The following is a 20,633-nucleotide window of genomic DNA, read 5'->3' on the forward strand; positions in this document are numbered from 1 at the left end:
CTCCCAAAATAAGAAACAATTCCTGTGAACAGTGGCCAGCCTGTCTGACAGCCCCTGTGCTCCAAGGAGCTGTGCTGGTGCATGCAGAGCCCTGTGTATCTCCTGAATGTTTTCCTGCAGGGAAGTGTGTCAATGTCCCTTCCTGTATGTGGCTGGACACAAGGCCATTGATCAATTCTTGTACCGTGTGGTGCATCCATTAGTGCTGCAGAAGCTTTTTCAGAGAGAGAGAAAACCCAAATCCAATGCTCTCTGCAGCCTCTGAGGGTTATTAGTGTAGCATTTTCTTCAGGGCTGAAATTCCCAATGCATATGGATTTTCATAACTGCCTTCCTGTGGTCTTGTTCCATTCAGGATAAATTGCTAAGACATGCAGCCTCTGTAGAACAATTGCAGAAACCCCCAGCTGATTGCTCTGTCCTTTTTCCAGGATACTCCTCAGCGGTGCAGAAGTTCTCCCAGACTCTGCAGTCCTTCCAGTTCGACTTCATCGGTGACACACTAACAGATGATGAGATCAATATTGGTGAGTTCTCTGCTTTTTGAAGCTGACTTCCAGTAACTGGAGCAGTTTCCCTCTCTAGGAATCAGCCTGCCTGATGGTTTTTAAGCAGCCTCAGGAGCTGGGTGCCAGGCAGCTCTTCCAGAGCTTATTTTATGAAGGTGAACAGTCACGGGTCGAGTTTCACATTCCCAATTCATCGGATAATTTGCAGAGGTTTTCCATGGCTCCAGGCTTGCTCCATGCCGCCAGTGCCAGCCCCTCTTCCCAGTGCTGCAGTGGAGCCCAGCAGGTCCTGTGCTGGAAAGGCCTTGCAGGAACAAACTGCCCCACGCTGCCCTGCAAAGGCACCAGGCTGCAAACTGCTGAGAAAGGGGCTACTGGATGTGTCTCAAATGGAAAACAATGGCTGTCTGTGCCCTGGGCAGCCTTGCAGGGCTGCTCCCTGCACATCTGTTTGGGGATTAGTGATCCTGGAGCTGTGTTACATCCCTGCCCTCCCCCAGCACAGCTCTGGGAGTCACTCAGCATCTATGGCCCAGGGGGCTGAGCTGAAGGCCCTTAATGCCCCAAACCCCCAAGTTTCACATGAATCTGCTCTTGGCTTAGTGGGGTGAGTGAACCCTGCAGGGGTGATGGGCGCTGCAAGAGGGACAACAGGGGATCCTCAGCCCCAGAGGTTCTGACCCATCAAACAAAACACTTGGGCCACCTGCCTGGGCTGGGGGGCTGGGGCTGCCCATAGGCTCATAGGGCGTTCTCCAGGCAGCACAGGGCATTCATAGGGTGGGGCACAGGGCACATGGTCTTTTCCAGGCTATTCCCAAGGGCTGCACATAGGGGATAGAAGGAAAACCAGCTTTTGTCAGGCAGCAGTTGAAGAGTGGCAGCAGTGTGACATTGCTGGTGTCAGGTCCCTCGGCCGCTGTCAGAAGGGGAAGGAAGTAGAGCCTGTTGTATTTAAAGGCATGTGAAGCAGATTGCTGCCTGCCCCTCCAAGGCTTGTTTCCTTTATGGAAACTCTCTGTGTGAAACCCACTGGAAATGAGTCAGCCTCTCAAATCTAATGGCAGCAGAGGTGCTGAGCTTCCAAACACACATGGGTCAGGGAGGGGAGAGCTCTGCCATGTAAATGCCTCTCCTGGGAGCTGAGGGGTCTGGGGAAAACAGTCATGCAAGGAAAGGAGTGTCCCTCCTCTTGGCTGGAAGAGACAAAGCTCTAACAACTAAGCAACACTGTTGGGAATGACAGAAGTTGAATAAAGGGAGAGCGAGAAGAGATCACAGCAGATGTAAAACCCTCTGTGGTGAAAGAAGCATGTTTCCCTTCAGTTTTGCTGGGGAGTATTTGTTTTGCTTTTTCAAGAAGAGGTCCCTAGTTTCCCTGTGAAGAAGCCTGGGCTGTGTTCCTCCTCCCACCCAAGCCCTGGTGTGCCTGCAGGGGTTGAGGCTTCCTTATTCCTGACACAGCAGTGGGGCGTTGACATCTCCCTAGCAGCTTCCATCTCCTGCCAGGGTGCTGGGGATCTGTGTGGGAGTGCAGAGCTCATTTGATGTGCAGGATATGGGAGTGAAGCACAACACTTAGAGGCACTTCTTACGCTCTGCAAGAGAACGTGTTTGGGTTGTAAATAGAGCTAAAGTCACACTGCTCTCTCATTGTGTGGGCACAGAGCAGCCTAGCACTTGAGTGGGGACACTGCAGGTGGCACTCAGGACACTGGGTTGATGTTGTCTGTTGTGAGCAGCACTTTGGGGATGTGAAAGGTCATGGATGCACCTGTGTTACCCCACAGCTGTGGCCCCTCCTGCAGCTCCTCCACTGGTACCTGATGGGAACCAACTCAGCAGCTCCTGCAGAGATGAAGGGGTTAGTGAAATGGGATGTTCTTCCCTCCCAGGCATGGGAACCTGGAATCCTCTGGCTGTAGGGACCTTCCTGGAATGCTTCGGGCTGCCCAGCAGAATCGCTCTGGCATTTCCAGGTGTCAGTTCCCAGGTGTGGTTGGGCAGGCAGTGGCTGCTGGTGGCCCTCCTGCTCCACCTTGGTAGTCCCGGCAAGGGCTGGCAAATTCTGACCCAGGCCAGTAACACAGATCCACCCTGCTGCTCCCAGGCACTGCTGGGCTAGGAGCATGATCTGAGCCTTGTGTGTGGTGCAGAGTCAAACTCAGTGGGCTGTTCTGTGACTGTAGCCATGAAACATGTTCCTGAGCTCTTCCTGTAGAGCAAAGGGGAAAAAACAGCTAGGAAACATTTTAGGCACTGACATGTTCCCTGTAAGTTTGAGGCTGGATTCGCTTTCTCCCTGTGATAATTCTTTTCCTGGCTCAGGCCTATGGTGTCTGTGCACTCCATCATCCTGGGGAGCCACAGTGACAGCCCCGTGTGGCCCTGGGCATGAGCACCATGAACTGTGGGGCCATTGCATTGCTGGGTGCTGGAGCCCTTGCTGGAAGAGAGCTCAGAAGTTTCCTGACTCATCAGGAAGATCTGTTGTGCCACTGCCAGCTAAGAGCCCGTGTCACAAGACTGCAGTTGTTCCCTTTTGTGTGTCTGGGCAGCTGCAGAATGAATCCTCAGGCTGGATTTTAGCAGGACAGGTATCTCTCCAAGGTGCTGCTGTGGTTGAGGAGAGAGGGCCGTCAGCTTGCACAGAGAGCACAGGAGCACCTCTCCCTGACCTATGGGGCAAGCTAATCCTATGCCTGCCTTGCTGTACACCTGCTCTGCCCCTCATGTGCTGCCCTGTCCAGCCCAGTGTGTTGCAGGGAGGCAGGGTCTGAACTGCAGAGTTCTGGGGTCTGATAGAGCCACTCTGGGATGTTCCCACCTGGGCAAGAGGGAGCCTGGTACCCACCAGACCTGTCCCACGATGTGCTGAGCAGGCTGGAACTGTGGGAAACTTTCTCAGCTAACTCCCAGGTGGTTCCCAGGTACACTGGTGTGATCAGGTTGTTCCCTCCAGGCATCCAGCACAGAGCCACACTACCTGCATGGGCAGGTGTTTGCCCAGCCTTGCCTTGCAGCCTGGAGAGGTGGGAGTTTGGCTTGGCACTGTCAATGCTCTGCTGCTGAGAGGTTTCCTCCCCTGTGAGAAATTCAGCCCCTTCCCAAGTTCTCCTTCCATGTGCAGGGAGAGGGGCTGCATGCAAGGGACTAGACTCCCACCTAGTCTTTTATTTCCCCAGGCTACATTATTATTTCAGTTTGTTAAAAGAAAGGTTTAATGGTATTTTTATTGTAGTTGGACTCTAACTGCTTATCAATGAGATCTTTTTGTTTCACTTCTAACATTCTGGGGAGTGGTGTCAGTGTCTGTGACCATGTCTACACCTGCTACCTTTCCTCCTATACATGGAATTTGTGCTTCCTAGTGCTGATTCAGGCCATTTTCATTTGACACACTTGTCCTAGTCCTGGCAAGCACCTGCAGCTCTTCCTGGGACAGAGGTGCCAGGCCCATCCTGGTGCTGCTGGCAGCCCTGTCCTGCTCACAGCTCCCACTGTGGCAGCACCTGTCTTGCAGCAGGCCCTGGGGATGGCAGCTCCCCTTCCCCCTGTTTGGCCTTTCCCTGCATTTGCCCCTTCTCTGCTGCCTGTATTGCCATCTCTATAACACAATTCCTAATAAAAGCTAATTAACATCCTCTTACCTTCCCAGGGCCTTCACTCCTTCATTGCCTTGGGTAGGAGATCCTCCTCCCCTGTGCATAAATAAATAAATACCCCTCAAGGCCAGCCTGCACCTGGCATTGCCTCATGCAGTTTCTGCCAAAAGGGGCCACCTCTTCTCAGTTTTTTAGCCAGCCTTTAGACAGCTATGCTGGGAGTGCTGCCACCTTGGTGTGTCCTGATGTGTGTCCCACACTCTGGTGCCACATCCTAACTCCACTGAGCAGCCTCTTCTTTTCTTACAGCCGAGTCCTTTAAGGAGTTCGCAGAGCTGCTGCACGAAGTGGAGCTGGAAAGATCCATGATGGTAAGGGGATGGAAGTGGGTTCTGTCATTCCTTACATGGCTAAATTCCAAATCACAGCCTCACCATGTGCCTCGGTGTGAGGATTCTCATCAGAGGGAAGCTGGGAGCACCAGGAATGTGCTTTGTACTCATCGAGTGCCATGGGCCCTGAGCATGGGGCAGACACTGCAATAGGTGTGGGGGGCTGTGGCTCTCCCAGGCAGGCAGTAGAGGCAGGCACAGAGCCCCAGGCCCTGAAGCTGGAGGGGCTGCAGTGTGCAGACTGCTCACCAGCTGCTTCTGTGGTGAAGGGTTAAAGAATAAGAAGTGGTTTTGCTCAGTTTTTGTTGGGCGCAGGAAGACAGGTGTCCCTGAGCCCATCTGTGCTGGTCCAGCTCCTGCAGTACAATGCACCATCATCAGTTTCCAGCTGCTATGTGCCCTCAGCCTCTCCAGAGCTTCTCCAGAGCCAGCGTTGGCTTCCCATTTCACTGCTAATTCCAGGAAAAACATAAAGGTTAGGCTCGGTGGAGAGTTTACAGCATGCCAGGAATATGCTGCTTGTCTCTGCATTATCCTGCCTCGTGCAGCAGCAGGAGCTCCTGCCAGGCTGTGTTGGAGGGTCCATGGGCAGGCAAGGAACAGCAGGAAACCAGGAAAGCGCTGAGATACTTCTGTCTTATTATTTACTTCCCAGGTATAGTGGCTCCTTTAGCAGTGGAGGGAGCAATGGAAGGTATTGTTTCAGGGATTATGGGCATTGTCCAATTTTCAAAGTTGGGGTTTTTTGCCCTCTTCTTATAGGACCAGTTCTGTTTTACAGCAGCTCCCTCAAGAGGTGTCACACTCACATGTTCATCAGCTTAAAATTCCCTGAAGGGCTGTGGCTGTGTGGTGTCCTGTCCCCTTCTCTTCCCCTCTCCCTTCTCTGGGGCTTGGGACAGAGCCTGTCAGGGAAGTGGAGATAGAAGGAGACAGCAGTGCCAGGCTGGAGCTGGAGCCAGTGATACAAACTGGGAAGAGCTTTCATGTGGATTCATGGTAAAGGTGTGCAGAGCACCATTCAGGAAAGCATCTCTCAGACATGAGACAGGAGTGGAAGAGGCACAGGCAGGCTTTCCCTTTTCCCTAGCAGTTCCTGTGACAGATAACCTTCTGGCTGAATCTTGAGACAATGGAAATCCATTCTTCATTTGAGAGCAGCCTTGTTAGATGGGGGTGGAGGACACCCCCTGTCATCCACAGGATGCCCCCAAAACCTCTTGGGATATGGTTGGGGTTTGCTGTGTGTTACCAGTGGGGAAGAGCAGATACAGGTGGTTTAAGTGAATTCACCTACAGACAGAACAGAATTTTCCAGTCAAAAACATTAAAATCTCAGAGTTCTTGGCTTCTGTTCAACCTCTGTTTAGGAGAAAATTTATCAGCATTCTGCAATTAAAATGCTTTTTCTTTGCACTGTAGGTGCAGAATGCGAGTGATCTGCTGATCAAACCTTTGGAAAACTTTCGGAAGGAGCAGATAGGGTTCACCAAGGTAAGGCTTGTTTGTTTGTTTTCAATGTAAACAGATTTGTTTTCTGTTACTGTGTTTGAATTCAGATTTCTCTCCTGTTGTTGTTAACAAGCAGGCAGTTGCTTTACTGCATTCTGACTTCAGGCACTCAGAAACTCCCTGTTCAATGCTGGCTTTCAGCTGCTGGCATGAGAGTTCGTGCTGTGACTTTTAGTCTGATTTTTCAATCATAAGAGGCTCCAAAATCTTTTCCTGCATTCTTTGGGTTCTCTCCTGGCCTGATTCCAGCACCGCCTCTGTCCTGAGCAAGGAGTGCTTGTTTCAATCAGGAGATCCTCCTTGCTGCTTTCTCTCCTTTTCCTTTTTTTCAGTCTGTGCTATTGAGAATAAAATACTTTCTGTAGAGAAGTGTGCAGTAGAGTGGGAGGGAGGAAGGGAAGGAGGGAAAGCAGTAGACGCCAGCAGGCAGAACCTGATTATAGTCATAGGGCTTTTGTTATGAAATATTTACATAAAAGCGTCTAATGAGTCTTTCAGATGGACCAAACTTTTAAAGAAACAAGCTATAAAAAGTAAACTCTGCACATGTGGAGCACAAAAAGGTCATTTTTCCCTTGTCTGCTATCAAGAAGTCCAGGTTCCATGTTACTCAGCGGCAGCTTAAAATGGGCCTGGCTCTGACCCAGCTCTGAAATGGAGATGTTTTGGAGAACACTTGAGGCTTGGATTCAGCCCAGCCCATCTGGAGGCTTTAACGTTTAATAAATACAGGGTTTGAGAAGAGACACTCGAGGGCTCTCCTGCCCTTTGCCATGCCCTGAGGGCTGGTGTGTGGAGCTCTCTGAAGAGCTGCAGCCACAAACATGGCAGAGGTGCTACCCACAGCTCCTGCTCTCATGTCCTTCAGGCTGTTTTCTTCCCAGAAAGCCCTTAAGGTGTTTAAAGGCCACTTCGCCCACAGCCCAGAGCATGCTGTGCCCCAAGAGCTGAGCTGCCTGCACCCAGGGGCAGTGTGCCTGTGTCCTGCTCTGCAGTGGCCATGCCCAGTGGGTAGGCACAGGTCTCAGCAGGGCTGGTGCCATAGCCCTTTCACCTGGCAGCCTGCAGCCCTTCCTCCCTTTGGATGGGCAGGGTGCTCCAGGTGGAAGCACAGGGTGGTGACAGTGGCAGCACACTGCTCAGAGCAGCTGGAGAGCTGGCAGAGGGCAGGGGATTGTTGCAGGTAACTCAGCCATTGTAGTTTGGCTTGGGGTTTCGTTTCTTGTGAGGAACATGAACTGCAGAGGTGCCAGGGCATCGTGGTGGGAAGAGGGCTGTGCTGTGGCTCAGCACAAATGCTTCATGCAGGAACTCACAGGGCAGCACCTTGCACCGTGCCAGGACCCAGGGATTCACAGGGAGCCACCGCTGTCCCCAGTGCCACCCCAAAGCCTTGAGAGGATGAGAGTTAAGGAGCAAGCCCCTGCCACTCCAGCCCCTTGTCCTCAGCTCTGATGCTTCCCTGACAGGAGCCTATGCCACACTGCTGTTGGGCTGCACCCTCAGGTGTCACCATGGGCACAGAGCCTTCCTTCACCTGCCAGCCTGCAAAGCATCTCTGGGTCATCCCCACCCGGCGGCAGCAGGTGTGAAATACAAATGAGGCTCCTCACAGTGGGGCTCTGTCATTGTGGGTGCCTCCTATCACTGCTGAGCCTGGCATTGCCCCGAGGACCCTTTCTGGTCTGCACCAGGGGCAGAGGCTGAGGCTGGGCTGTGGAACAGGCTGGAGACATGACACAGGGAATTTGTGCCCTCTGCTTAGTTTCCGTATTTTGGCAGTGTCGCCTTCTGTGAGATGTTTTCTGTTCCCTGTGCAAGCTGCTGGAGCCAAATAGGAAGAGCCCTTGAATCAGGGCTTTGTGATGCCTCTGGCTGGAACACAGCCAGTCTAACCAGCACATCTGAGTCTGCATTCAGCCGTTCTCCCGGGAGGAATGGAGTCTCCTCGGGAGTGTGTGCTTTCAAACGGGGCAGCCCTGAGCTGTACTGTGACCCCACAGCCACTCCTTCCCACCACAGCCCCATGGGGTCACTTTTTCCTGTGACTTGCTGTGCTCTGTACATCTGTACATCACAGATAAAAGGGAGGATCTGGGACCCCCTGAGCTGACCCATTTCCCAGCTCTGGCACTCATGGCAGGGGATGAGTGTGGAAAGGAGCTGGTGTATTTGGAAGTCCCATCCCTCCCTTTCCATAACCCTGGGGCTCAGGTCTGTGCTGTGGAGCTGGGACACTTTGGGAAGAGCCTGGCCACACTTACTGAGTCAAGGAGGATTTAAATAAAAATTTTTAATTCCAGTTTCTCTGGAAAGGAGACAGCTTTTTTAAAAAAAACACAAAGCCAACCAAAAAAATCAGAGGGAAAGGCTTGTTTGGATGTACTCTAAGGGCAAGAGGAATGCTGAATAGCTGCAGTGTTTGTCAAAATTTCATCCATAGGAGATAACATGTTCCGAACAGGTCTTAGTTAATACTGTTATTAATTTCATTAATTATAATTTTAAAAGAAAGGGAGGATAATAACTCGTACTTGCTTTTATCTCTGGGGGAGCAGGGCCTGAGGAATATTTGAGAGAAAGCAGTGGGTGAGGGAAAAACACCAGGATGTTTTGTGTGCTTTGATATAACTGCTCTTTCTACACCCCTAGACATTTTAGACATCTTTTTGAATTAACTGCTGATGCTTCATAAAAATGAGCTATGATGATCCTCCATCCACTTCTCTTGCACCCAAACCCCTCAAGCATGCATGGAGGTGGAGGCTCCTAGCAGGAAAAGTGTGTTTAATTCCTTATGGAGTGGGGAAGTTGCCCCTGAGCTGGGCTTTTCACTTGCCACTCACTCCACTTCTCCAAAGATGGGAATTTCAGAGGATCCTAATTAGCAACTAATAGTTAAGGGAGAGTTTTGGCAAGTCTTTTTTCCCTTTCCCCTGGTGAGCTGGACCCGAAGCTGCCAAGGAGTTCCAGTGTCACCCCAGTGCCAGTGGCTGTCGGCGTGTGGACAGCACCTGGCACACACAGAATAGCCAGAGCTGTGCTGGATCACCTGCCACACCTGGACCACTGCTGTCCCACGGGCTCTTGCCCATTCCTGGGCACAACAATGCCTGTCAAAGCTCCCAGCGTAGGTTTTTGGCAGAGCACCCTCCTGCCTGCACCCAGTGGGATCTGCTCAGTTGCTCCCAGTGAGCAATAGTCATAAGACGGGTGGCTCTTGGACTTGGCAAACCATGATGGGAACGTGGTGCTGCCCTTTATTTAATATTCATGAGAAATTAATTTTTGCTCATGTTTCCAGATTGTGCTTCAGTCTGGGTGATTTTTTTGTGTTGTTTTTTTTTTTTTGTCTTGGCTTTTTCTATTCAGCAGCTAGCTCAGAAAGATTTGTAGGCCATCCTTCCACTGTTTAGTTATATGCTACTTAGCCAGAGTGGGAATGATTGGCAAGCTCCCTCTTAGTGGCCCAAAATGCAATGCTGCACTGTGGTCCTGTCACACATGGGTCCATCTTAGACATCATTCCCAGTCCCTTCAGTCCCCAGAAATAGCTCAGTGCTCCATGTCCCCAGTGCAGCTGTGTGCCCCGCCTGCCGTGGGCACTGGCAGAGGAAGAGGCACTCCCCAAAGGAGTTACTGTCTGGCTTCCTGGCTCCTGCTGCAGAAGGAGCTCCACGGCTCTCCCTGGCTCTTCCTTTCCCTTCATCAGTCTTTCCCTGAGCAGAGGTGACCCCTCTTCCTCAGAACCCACCATGTCTTCCCACAAGAAGCTGGTGGCAAAGCTTCTGCCTGGTGGTTTGTGGTCTCCCTGTAGCTGCAGGCTGTGGCCTCCTGTGGCCACACACAGCTCATGGCCTCCTCCAGTGGTTCTTGTTCTTGTGGCCATCTGCACGGGCACCACAGCCTCCCATAGCAATGTCATCTCTCCTGGGCACAAGCCAGGAGCCACATGCTCCCAGGCTGCTGTGTCCAAAGGCACATCCCCCTGACCGTCCCATCCTGTTCCCTGCCCATGGGCTCTGCTGTGCCTGGCCATGGTATCACCAGGCTCTGGTGGGCAGCTGTTCCCTTGCCGCATGCATTCCCACAGCTCCTGGCAGCCTCCCAGATGAAGAGTGAGACAGGTTGGTCCCAGCTCTGGCCTGGAGTGTGGCTGTCTTCCCTGGTGCCCTCTCCACAGGGTGGGAACAGCTGAGTCACCCTATGTGAGCGGCTTGCTGGTGGTGAGAGGTGGGAGAGGATTCCTGGAGTGGGCTTCAGCCCCATTCCTGCTGCACCTTCAGATGCTCACCCACAGCTCTGCTGAGGAGCAGGGATGGCACCATCCCCATGCTGCCACCACCATCTCTGCACACCACTGTAGTGGAGACAGTGGAGCTCTTGGTTTGGTTTAGAGCTAGCTTTCCATGGCAGCACCTGCTTTTCCAGCTCAGGACTTGCTGCTGGCACAGCCATCTCCTCTGAGACATGAGGAGGTGGCCACAGGACCTCTGTGCCTGCAGCCCCACAGCTCTGCTTCCCTGCACTTCTGTGGCCTTGGGGTTTGGAGGCTCCTCATTAAGGAAATGGAAACAAAGCAAGTTCCTGGCTGCATTAGATGGGGCATTAATGACACAGACAGCCCAAGAGTTTGACCATACAGGCACAGGAACTGCTGCTCTGCAAATGCTTTTGCTGCACTGGGTTTGGATTTGCTGATCAGGGCATTAGTCATGAGGGTGGTGGTTTGTTTTGGTTGTCCTTCTTGGCCTCAACCCCGCAGTTGCTGCACTGCTTAAATTAGATTCACCCTTGGAGAGCTCTCTACTCCTCTGGATTTGATGTAGATCTCTCTGTTCTGATGTGTGAGGCTGCTAACATGGAATCGCAGCACCTGGTATTGCAGGGGGTGATTCCAGAGGATGCACTTCCCTTCAGGTGTCCTGTAATTCCAGGGTCTGCAGGGTGGGATATGTAATTGCTGGGGTGAAAAGGTTTGCTGGGCTAAGCCTGCCCTCCTCCAGACAGTTCCACATAAGCAGGGGCAGTCACATTGGTGCTGCTTCCTCATGGTAATTGTGGTTTCACTACAGCCGTGGCAGGACTCTTTTTGGGAGAGAATCCTCTTCCCTGGAAGGCAGTTGGCAGGAAGGCTTGATACTGTTCTTGGGAGTCACCTGTGCTGAGCCCATGGGTTTTGGGAGCCCCCAGGCATCCTGCTGCAGGGCATCCTGACAGACAGATGGAATAGTCCATGCAAGTGGAATGGGGAAGCAAAACTTCAAGCAGGGGAAGCTGCGGTCACTACTGAATCCATGAAGAAAATTCCCAATACCCAGCAGTCTGGCAGAGCCCATCTTCTCCAGTTTGTGGTGGCACTGTTGTGATTGTTAAAATGCTTTTTTATCCATGCATTTCTGAGTGGTGGCAAAAGAACAGGATTTCAGGTCTTTCAGGAGATAGATGTTGAAAGATACCAGTAATTCCCCAGGTAACTAGAGCTGCTTTCCCCTTTCTTGGGCTTCAAAAGCCAGACAGAGGATCTGAGTGTCCCATACATACCTGCACTGTGTGTACACCAGCTCTCAATTGCTTGGACCTGGCACTGAGGCTGCTGCCAGGCTGGATATTCCTGATTTTAGTAATTTAGTTGCCTCCCAGGAATCCCTGATATGTCAGATACCATCTGAAGTGGGTATTTTTCAGCTTGGCCCCTACTCTGTTTGTTTTGTGATCACCAATGTCACAGTCAGTGCAAGGCAGGAGCCAACAGCACGGTGCTCAGTTTTGCTGCTCCCTGCCTGCTCTCAGGGGTTTCTTCTGGAGTGTCTGTTTGCTGCTCTTGTTCATTTGTGCTCTCTTTGCACCACTGCTGACGGGCAGATGAGGATTTTCTGCCTGCCTGTCAACCTGTCAGGCGTCTGCTTTCCTTCTGGTACTCTTCAGAAACAAATTATAAACTCTTTAGAACAGAAAGTTGCCGAAATCTAATGAACCTTTTCTTGATCTTGACGTGTCTCTGGCATTGCAGTGTTTGTCCAGTTGTTTCTGGGCTGTGTGAACAGCACATCAGGAGATGGTGAACAGATTTCTGATGTATGAGTGTGTCTTCAGTTTACTGGATATTGAAGAGATTGAGAGAGGGAACAGCATTTCATGGTGGGGCTTTTGCCATGATGTTGGCATGAAAAATTACTTGTGCCACAGAGTATTGCTAGACTGGGTCTTGAGGTGTAATTGCATCCAAGATAGGCAAGGGGCTGTGAAAGCAGAGCAAATAAGAAGTGGCCTTCTGTTCTCTGTTTGGGTTGACCAAAATTTGTCCATAGAAATACACAATTGCATAAAGGATCTTGGTATTGATGCATGTTCTTATCTGGAAAATGCCAATAACTAGTTCTGCTTCAACCTCTTGCATCTACAGGAAAGAAAGAAAAAGTTTGAGAAGGATGGTGAGAAGTTCTACTCTATGCTGGATCGCCACTTGCATTTGTCTTCCAAAAAGAAGGAATCTCAGTTACAGGAGGTGCGTATGGAATTTTTCTCAGAGTTAGGTCCAGAAGCTACAGCACCATCTACCCAAAGCCTGGATTCCCTGTGAGACCAGGGAAATTAAGCTCATAATTCTCCTGTGCCTGTTGGATGCTGGTAGTGGCTTTAGACATTGTCTTTGCTTGTTGTCACCTTGATGGTGGCACTGGCACAGCTGGGGACTGGCTGCCCTTTCACATGGGGAAGTACTCTGGCTGAGAAATAACCAGTTCTCATTCCTTTTGCTGGCCTGGCATCCTGCCTTGCTGCTGATGCTTTTGGGTGGCTGTGAGGGCAGTCAGAGGGGGGGGTTCCTTCCAGCTGGTGCTGCTGCAGGCAGCAAGGAAGGAAACTCAGCTGCTCCAGCCCACACCAGAGCAGCTGGATCTGGTCAGATCTCTCAGACCAGCTGTCAGATCAGCTTACGAGCATCTCTGCAAGGCAGACTGTGTGTGAGCTCTGGGAGCATTGTGTGCTCTTGCCACTGCTGCAGCTCCAGAATTGCTGGCTCTGGGACACAGATGGAGTCAGGCAAGAGAGTGGTGATGGTGGCCTTGTCAGGAGAAGAGGTGGAGAAGAGGTTTGTGCTAAAATAATAAATGTGCTTTGGGAAAGCTTTGTCCTTGCAGAGTGAGAAGAGATTTTGGATCCTTGAATGAAAGGGAGCTAGAAATGGGCAGACTTGGAAGAATATCCCATGTTCCAGTTCACAGAGTCAGGACACCTGGCAGGTTTTTAGTGAGGACAGAGCTATGTGTGGGCTGACAGACAAAAGCAAGTCAAATATTTTCAAACTACATGTGATGTATTTTCTTTTTTCACCTTTCCCTCTTTCTTCTAGGCTGACCTTCAGGTGGACAAAGAGAGACACAATTTCTTTGAGTCCTCCCTGGAGTACGTGTACCAGATCCAGGAAGTACAAGAAAGCAAGAAATTCAGTATTGTGGAGCCGGTAGGAGCTTCCTTTTCTCTCAGTCTCATTGGCTGATGCTCAGATGTGCTGGCATTGGTAGGAAGGGATGAGTTGTTAGGTTGGATTAGGTCCTGTGGGGCAGGAATTAACCCTTCACCCTTGGCTTGCTGCAGCTTGATAGCCTTAGTGATGCTTACAGGAGCACTGGAAACCTCATCCATGTTTCTTCTGGCTGTCTGTGGATCCTGAGGAACAGGTTGGACACTGTACAGAGCTACAGGTCTTGCTATGGCTTATCTTGGCCCCCTTGGGTTTGGGAAGTGCTGTCTGTCTGCAGAGGGACAGAGGTGTTACCTGTCCTGCTCACCTGTCTCAGCCTGGCCTGCAGGGGTTCCAGACTGTGACTGAGTGCAGGGACCCTGCCCTGGGTGGTGGTTCTGCCCCAGTGCCAGCTGCAGTGGAGTGTGGGGTTGTGGGATCCTGTGGATCTTGTGGATGAGCACTCTGCAGATCTGCTCTGAGTCTTCCCTGCAGGGGCTTTCCTCCTTCTTTTCCTCCTTCCTTCCACCCTTCTGGGTGTTCTATTCAGACAGATATGTGGGTGGTAGCTTGGGCTTTAGGGACCCTGTGGTGGATAATCCACTGTGGTAGATAAGCCATATCAAGGCTGGCATTTCAAAGTTGTGAGGAAAAACATAATTGTGTATGTAACTTCTGAAACCTCACACTCTGTCCATCTTTCCTTCCATCACAAACACACAAGTTCAGTGTGTCCCTTCCCTCCATTGTAGGTGCTGGCATTTCTCCACAGTCTCTTCACTTACAACAACCTGACAGTGGAGCTGACACAGGATTTCCTCCCATACAAGCAGCAGCTCCAGCTCAGCCTGCAAAACGTGAGTCCCTACCCAGCTGAAGGACTTTTCCGTGTGACTTCTGTTCTCATTTGGATTTACACACCTCTGATGGCCAAGCAGTCTGGCCATGTTTGCATTGTTGCAGATAACACTTATTTCCTTCTCAGTTCACGTGGGTTTTCCCCTCTCCTTAATGGGACAGTTCACAGGTCTATTAAATTGTTTTCTCTGGAAGGGGCTACTGCAGTTGCATCATTTAACCATCATTTCTCTGGAAGGGGCTACTGCAGTTGCATCATTTAATCACATGTTGATGTGACTCTTATGCTGAGCAGTGTAGCAGGATCCTTTGGGAAACAACACCTTTGGGAGGAGAATACATCTGTTACCCGAGCAATCATGTGAACAGGAGCTCAGGTGCTGCCTCTGCTCCAGCCAGCCTTGAAATATGCTGAAGTTCCTTAATTAAGGGAACAAGTGGCCTTCCTGCTGTGGCACTCCAGCACCATCTCTACACATGATGTGTCTCTTCAGTCATCCCTTAGAACTCAGTGGTTCTTACAGCCAGTTTCCATGTGGATTTGTGGTTTCCATGTTTTATACCTGGGGAACTGATTCATTTCTGCCACAGCACCTCAGATTTGTCTAGGAATAAAATATCCTGCAGCTCACATTTTGCTCATGTTCAATTAGGCTTCTGTTTGTTTTCTGTTACCAGACAAGGAATCACTTTTCCAGCACACGGGAGGAGCTGGAAGATCTGAAGAAGAGGATGAAGGAAGCGCCCCTAACCTGCAAGCTGCCTGGGCAGCCAACCATCGAGGGCTACCTGTACACTCAGGAGAAATGTAATGGCTTTGGGATGCACCTGGATGCAGTAGGGAACACGCAGGGCTGCCCTGACATAACCCAGCTGTGAGCTGTACTCAGCTCCTATGCCCAGGTCAGCCCTGCTGCACTGGGTGTCACCACTGCCAGGGCATGGCATGTCCAGGGTGTCACCTGCCAGTGCTTGAGGTGCCCAGGGTGCCACTGCCTGCAGTGCCTGGGGAAGCACCAGCAGCCTCAGCTGGCAGCTTTGTCAGCAGTGGCACAGAGCTTTGTCCAAGTGACCTGTTTGTGACAGCACAGGGCTAATTGCCCTGTGCTGTGATGAGATGGGATTTATGACTCCAGAGCCTGGAGCTCTGGCAGGCTCTGCCTTGGCTGTGTTTTACCAGGATGAATCTGGTGTCCTGCCCAGCCTCCCTCTGGCAGCCTCTGCAGGCAGCTGAGTACAGCCAAGGTGGAACTAGTGCTGAGTTAAGCTGCTGAGAGCAAAACTTGTAATTCTGAGCAGAATCAAATCAGACCAAATACAGCCTTTTCCAAACTCTGGCTGCAGCTCTCCATGGCCACGCGGCACAAATGCTCAGGGGACATAAGCCTGTGCAAAACTGTGACTTCTGAGGCTACAGACTTTGTAAACATTCATTCTAAATCCTATATAGAAATCTATTTATACATATATTTGTATGTCTGTTTATCTTGCTTTTAAAAGAAAGCACACGCAGTAATTTTAGACTCTAAATGTGGCATGCTCCTGCAGGCCAGGGCTATTTACTGCATCTATTTATGCTTCCCTGTAAATCAAGTATGAAAAGTAGCTCTTCCTGACAACTGCAACTTAACAAATTACAGAAAAAATATCAGTTTAATTACTTCCTATAAAGGGGTTCAGGTAAGAAAATAGAGGAAAGTGGAAATGAATCCAGATATAGGAATTTCAGAGTATTTTAAAGCTGCTGTCGTCTTTATTATTAAGTTTTCACCCACAGGAAGAAGTACTGGGGTTTGTGAAACAGACATTCAGGACATGTAGGATCCTGCCAGAGTAGGTCTTGGCTGGGCTTGGCCAAACCAGCCTGGCTTGTGGTCAGAGTCCCACAGATGTCCTTTCACAGCAGTGAGCTGGGAGGGTGCTGGAGGCAGCTGCTGCCTTGTGCTCCTGGAGGCAGCTGCTGCTGTGTGCTCCTCTCCTTCTCTCCTCCTCCCCTCCTCCTGCTCATCCTCTCCTCCTGCTCATCCTCTCCTCCTGCTTCTCTCTTCATCTCATCCCCTTTCTCTTCTCTTCCTCTCCTTCTCTTTTCTTCCTCCTGGCTCTTGCCCATGGAGACACTTACAAGGGAGATGTTCCCTTGGGCTGTCAATGTCCATCCCCAGAGAAGGAGGACATGTGAGCAACACTGACCATGCCTTGCTGGCTGCATCCAGCTACAGCCCTGTCCCTGATTCTGGCCTCTCCTGTGCTCTGCAGGGGCTCTGGGCATCTCCTGGGTGAAGTATTACTGCCAGTATGAAAAAGAGGCAAAAACCTTGCGGATGACACCCACAGACCAGAAGCCTGGAGCTAAGCAGGTGAGTTGGATGTCTGCAAATGTTGGCACAACCCCTGGACCCACCATGTATGGCCTCCATTCCTGTGACCCTGCAAGTGCCACAGAGCAGAGGGGTGGGCTCTGTCCCCTACCTGCCCACCCAGGGCATTTTGGTATCACCTGGAAGAGGCACCCCTGTGAGGAGAGGTCTTACTCCACTGTGTCCCTGGGAGCCCAGGCCCTACAGGGCTTGGCAGCAGACATGGGTTGTGGGACATGAGAGATACCAGACAGTGCTGGTCCATGAGTTCAGTCTGGGGTCAAACTTGTGCCTCTCTGGACCAGCTGATGTTGATCCTTCCCCGTTGATCCTTCCCACAATAACTGTAGTAGCCACTGAAGTGTCCGAATGACTCAGGTTACTACAGGAATTACTTCTTCGAAATGCAGTATTTTCGTGCCTCAGCATGTGCTCACAGCACTGGTTTGTGGTTTGATTTCTGCTCTCAGCACTGCTTCTGTGGGACTGGAACAGTGTGGGGAGAGGAGAAGGCAACAGTGCAGATTCAAACTGCACAATTTGGGTAACTTCTTCTTTCACAAAATGCTTTGGTTTACCAGAGTCTGGGAGATCCCTCAGTCTCTCCTCGTGACTGGGAGGGGTGGGAGGATGGAGCACAGCCAGTGCCTCCAGCTGAGTCCCCCGCTCTCCTCTGCCATGGAGCAGGTCCCCAGGGCCTTCCCAGCCAGGCCTGTGTGCTCCAGTGTGTGAGCTCATGGTCTGGTTTTGGCAGGGCTCTGCACACTGCAGCAGGAAAATAAAATAGATGTTTTGCAATCCCTTGGCAGAGAGCTGGGCAAAGAAATGTCCAAAATATTGCATGGAGAGATTTGTTGTCATTTATACCATAAGCATGTCTGGTAAGGCTCATTACTTCAGGTAGGGGCTTGGAAAACTTAGTGCCTTTCCCAAATTCTGGCAGTCTGGTAGCTGGCACAGCTGGCCACAACCCCTCAATCAAATTATGAATTTACTCTGCTGTAGAGCACAGGGACATGAATACCCAGGGCCAGAGCTGAGCCGCTCCAGAGCATGTCTGCTCTATCTGGGGTGAGGAAACGTGCATCCCTTTTCCACACAGTGTTTGTGTAAAGCCATTTACATCATTGGTGATGTGGGTGATTGGTACTGATGAGCAGCCCTGATAAAAATCAGAACCCAGCTCTGTCAGAGCATGGGTGAGTGTGGTCCTGACCTCAGACACCAGGGAGTGCCTTGCTGAGTTGGTGTTCCAGCACTGTAGAGGCAGAGTGCTGCTCTGTGGGGTAGTGCTGTTGAGTCCAGAACGTTCTCTGGCTCAGAACAAGCCTGGAACTCAGAGCCTGTGATGATGGTGGGAGGATCTCCTGTGCATCTTGTACCAATGCCATTGGAATGTCAGGACAGGTGCTGTGGGCAGCAGCTGAGGGGCCTGAGGAGCCTGAAATCTCCCATGTTTCTGTCCTCTCACCTTGGCTTTCATGTTCTCTCCTAGGGCACCTTGGACCTGACCCTGAAATCCTGCGTAAGGAGAAAGACTGACTCCATAGACAAAAGATTTTGTTTTGACATTGAAACTAATGAAAGGTGAGAGCCTTCGTATCTGGTGGCCCCAAACCCCACGGGTCTGCGGCAAATCCCTTTTTGCTGTCTATTAAAAACAACTTTTTTTCCTTTCCCTGCCTGTCCCTGGGGGAATTCTGCACAGGTCCGGGACCATCACGCTGCAGGCACTCTCAGAAGCCAACCGAAGGCTGTGGATGGAGGCCATGGACGGGAAGGAGCCGGTGAGTGTTCCTGGAGCTGTTCCCAGCTGGGATGCGCTGCTGAGCAGTGTCCTCTGCCGGCGGCTGCTGCTCGGGATCAGTGCTGCATGGGCTCCGCGCCGTTCCTTCAGCTCCCACCGGCGATTTTGGGTTTCCCCCTTAAATCTCGGGATGTTCCCTCGCTGTGCCAGCCCACCTGAGGACCAGCCTTTCCGAGGCAGGTTCACTCCTATACCTGCTCCTCATTACCTGCTGGAGATGTTTTGTCTCTCTCTGCTCTTTTAAAGTCTGTCTCTGCACCTTTTAAAGGTGTCACTGCTCATCCTGCACCCGTGTTCTCCCACCTTTCTGTGCCTACTGGTGTTCCTTCAGTCTGAGCAAAGCTCAGAGCCCTGTGGTTTGCCTGCAGAACAGAGGATTTCCCTAGCAGTAGGTGCCCCACTGAAATGCAGGGAGGCAGCAGAAACTCCTTGATTGTGCACATGATGGGTTCTTGCCTAATTACAAAATGAGATTTCTATGGGGCATTATATTTTTGGCTGTGATTGCCTCTGGGGTGATCTGGGGGTGATTTATGGGATGCTTATTTTTATTTTTTTCAGAAATAAATATCAAATCATGCTGATGATGGTTTTGCTTCTCTCTCCCTCATTCCCTCCCCTTTTTCAGATTTATCACAGTCCCATCACGAAGCAGGAAGAAAGTGAGTCACTTCTGTTGCTGTTCTCTGGGCTCTCACAGCCTCGAGGCCAGGCAGGATTTTCCTTGCAGATAACACTCATCCTCAATTCCTGCTGAGTAGCACTGTCCCTGCTCTGTGACAGCAGTGTCACTTCTGTTCTTGTACCACAGTGTCTGGCACTGATCCCAGATAAGGAGTTGAACAGAGCTGCAGTGAGCAGGTTTTTATTTAGCCAGGAGTAGTAGGATGTGAAGTTCAGTTTGCACCTCCAAACCCCAGTGAGAGCTTCTGAGGATGTGTCCCTTAACAAAGGTTGTAATACAGGTGGTACTGAGTTCCCTGGATCTCCCACCCACCACCATGTCCCGTGTCCCCCCTCTCAGCAGTGGGGTGTACCCTGCAGAGCTCTGGAACACTGAGACAAGCTGCAGAGCCCTGGAACCCCTCTGGGGCTCTGTTAGCTGGGTGAAACCTGCATTCTGTCTCAGAGGTCACTTTATCAGCTCTGTCACTAGCTGGCTTTAATGAGCACAGGGGGAGCATTCCCAAAAGCATGAGCACAAACCTGCTGTGTGGCCATTTCACATCACTCTGGGAGGAATGTGAATTAGGGTTTCACTGAATAAACATTCTCTATTTGTCATAGGTTAGAGCTGGTAAGAATTCAGTGGTATCATAGCCCTCAGTATCAAGCACCAGGTGGGTCTGTGCTTATTCCTCGGGTAGGGCTAAGAGACACTTGAGCTTGATGTTGCTGTTGTTCAGAGCAGACAGAATCAGTGTAAACAATCTGCTGAAAATGCAGGGATCCCATAGGATTCCCCAGGTTGGTGGAGCACCTGTGCTCAACTTTCCTCAGCACATCAAGCTGGATTGGTTTTGCTTTTTAATCCAGTGATGTAGATAAGCAGACATGACACAGTCCCATGATGAGGAAGAGCTTTAACTACAGATTTTGCTCTGAAAGTGATTATTCAAGTCTTTATTAGACACAATCCAAATAATTTACACTATTATTAAACCAATTTACACTGTTGTTCTTATTAAAGACAGAGAGGGGGCAACGAGCAGTGTTGCAACTCAAAATAAATTTGAGGAAAAATGGGAGAACATATGGAATTAATAACTCCTTGTCAGGATGTCCAGAATGCTGGTGTTTCCTGAGGGGGTAGGGGATGGGGTGCAGGTGTGAACACTCTGTGTGCTGTGGCATTGCAGCTGTGGGTGCTGAGAAGGGCTGGGGCTGGGTGTGGGGGGTCCCAGGGGTCTTCAGGAGTGCTCAGGCAGCTAACACAGCTTCCTTGTCCAAAACAGTGGAGCTGAACGAGGTGGGCTTCAAGTTCGTTCGGAAGTGCATCAATGCAGTGGAGACCAAAGGTGAGGAGCTCACCCGGCCTGGCCATGCTTCCCATGGCCTTGAGTTACAGTAGTTCTTGCAGTACAGTGTTAGCCACTGATACAGGATTTCAGCTTTTAGCTGAGGAATG

At 50.9% G+C, this 20,633-nt stretch overlaps 1 protein-coding gene across 3 annotated transcripts in view; it reads left to right on the plus strand.

Annotated features, from left to right (window-relative positions):
* The window catches only part of OPHN1 (oligophrenin 1), a 50,265-nt gene that overhangs the window by 14,018 nt on the left and 15,614 nt on the right, over window positions 1–20,633 (plus strand). For all 3 annotated transcript variants that reach the window (XM_062502866.1, XM_062502867.1, XM_062502868.1), the window contains exons 2-13: window positions 432–527; window positions 4,424–4,485; window positions 5,929–6,000; window positions 12,425–12,526; window positions 13,373–13,483; window positions 14,236–14,340; window positions 15,020–15,149; window positions 16,598–16,698; window positions 18,194–18,285; window positions 18,407–18,485; window positions 19,134–19,167; window positions 20,461–20,523. In XM_062502866.1, coding sequence (XP_062358850.1) covers window positions 432–527; window positions 4,424–4,485; window positions 5,929–6,000; window positions 12,425–12,526; window positions 13,373–13,483; window positions 14,236–14,340; window positions 15,020–15,149; window positions 16,598–16,698; window positions 18,194–18,285; window positions 18,407–18,485; window positions 19,134–19,167; window positions 20,461–20,523 — 1,047 coding nt within the window. The remainder of the gene's footprint in view (window positions 1–431; window positions 528–4,423; window positions 4,486–5,928; window positions 6,001–12,424; window positions 12,527–13,372; window positions 13,484–14,235; window positions 14,341–15,019; window positions 15,150–16,597; window positions 16,699–18,193; window positions 18,286–18,406; window positions 18,486–19,133; window positions 19,168–20,460; window positions 20,524–20,633) is intronic.

Source organism: Cinclus cinclus, chromosome 15 (genome assembly GCF_963662255.1).
Source record: "Cinclus cinclus chromosome 15, bCinCin1.1, whole genome shotgun sequence".
Lineage (NCBI taxonomy): Eukaryota > Metazoa > Chordata > Aves > Passeriformes > Cinclidae > Cinclus > Cinclus cinclus.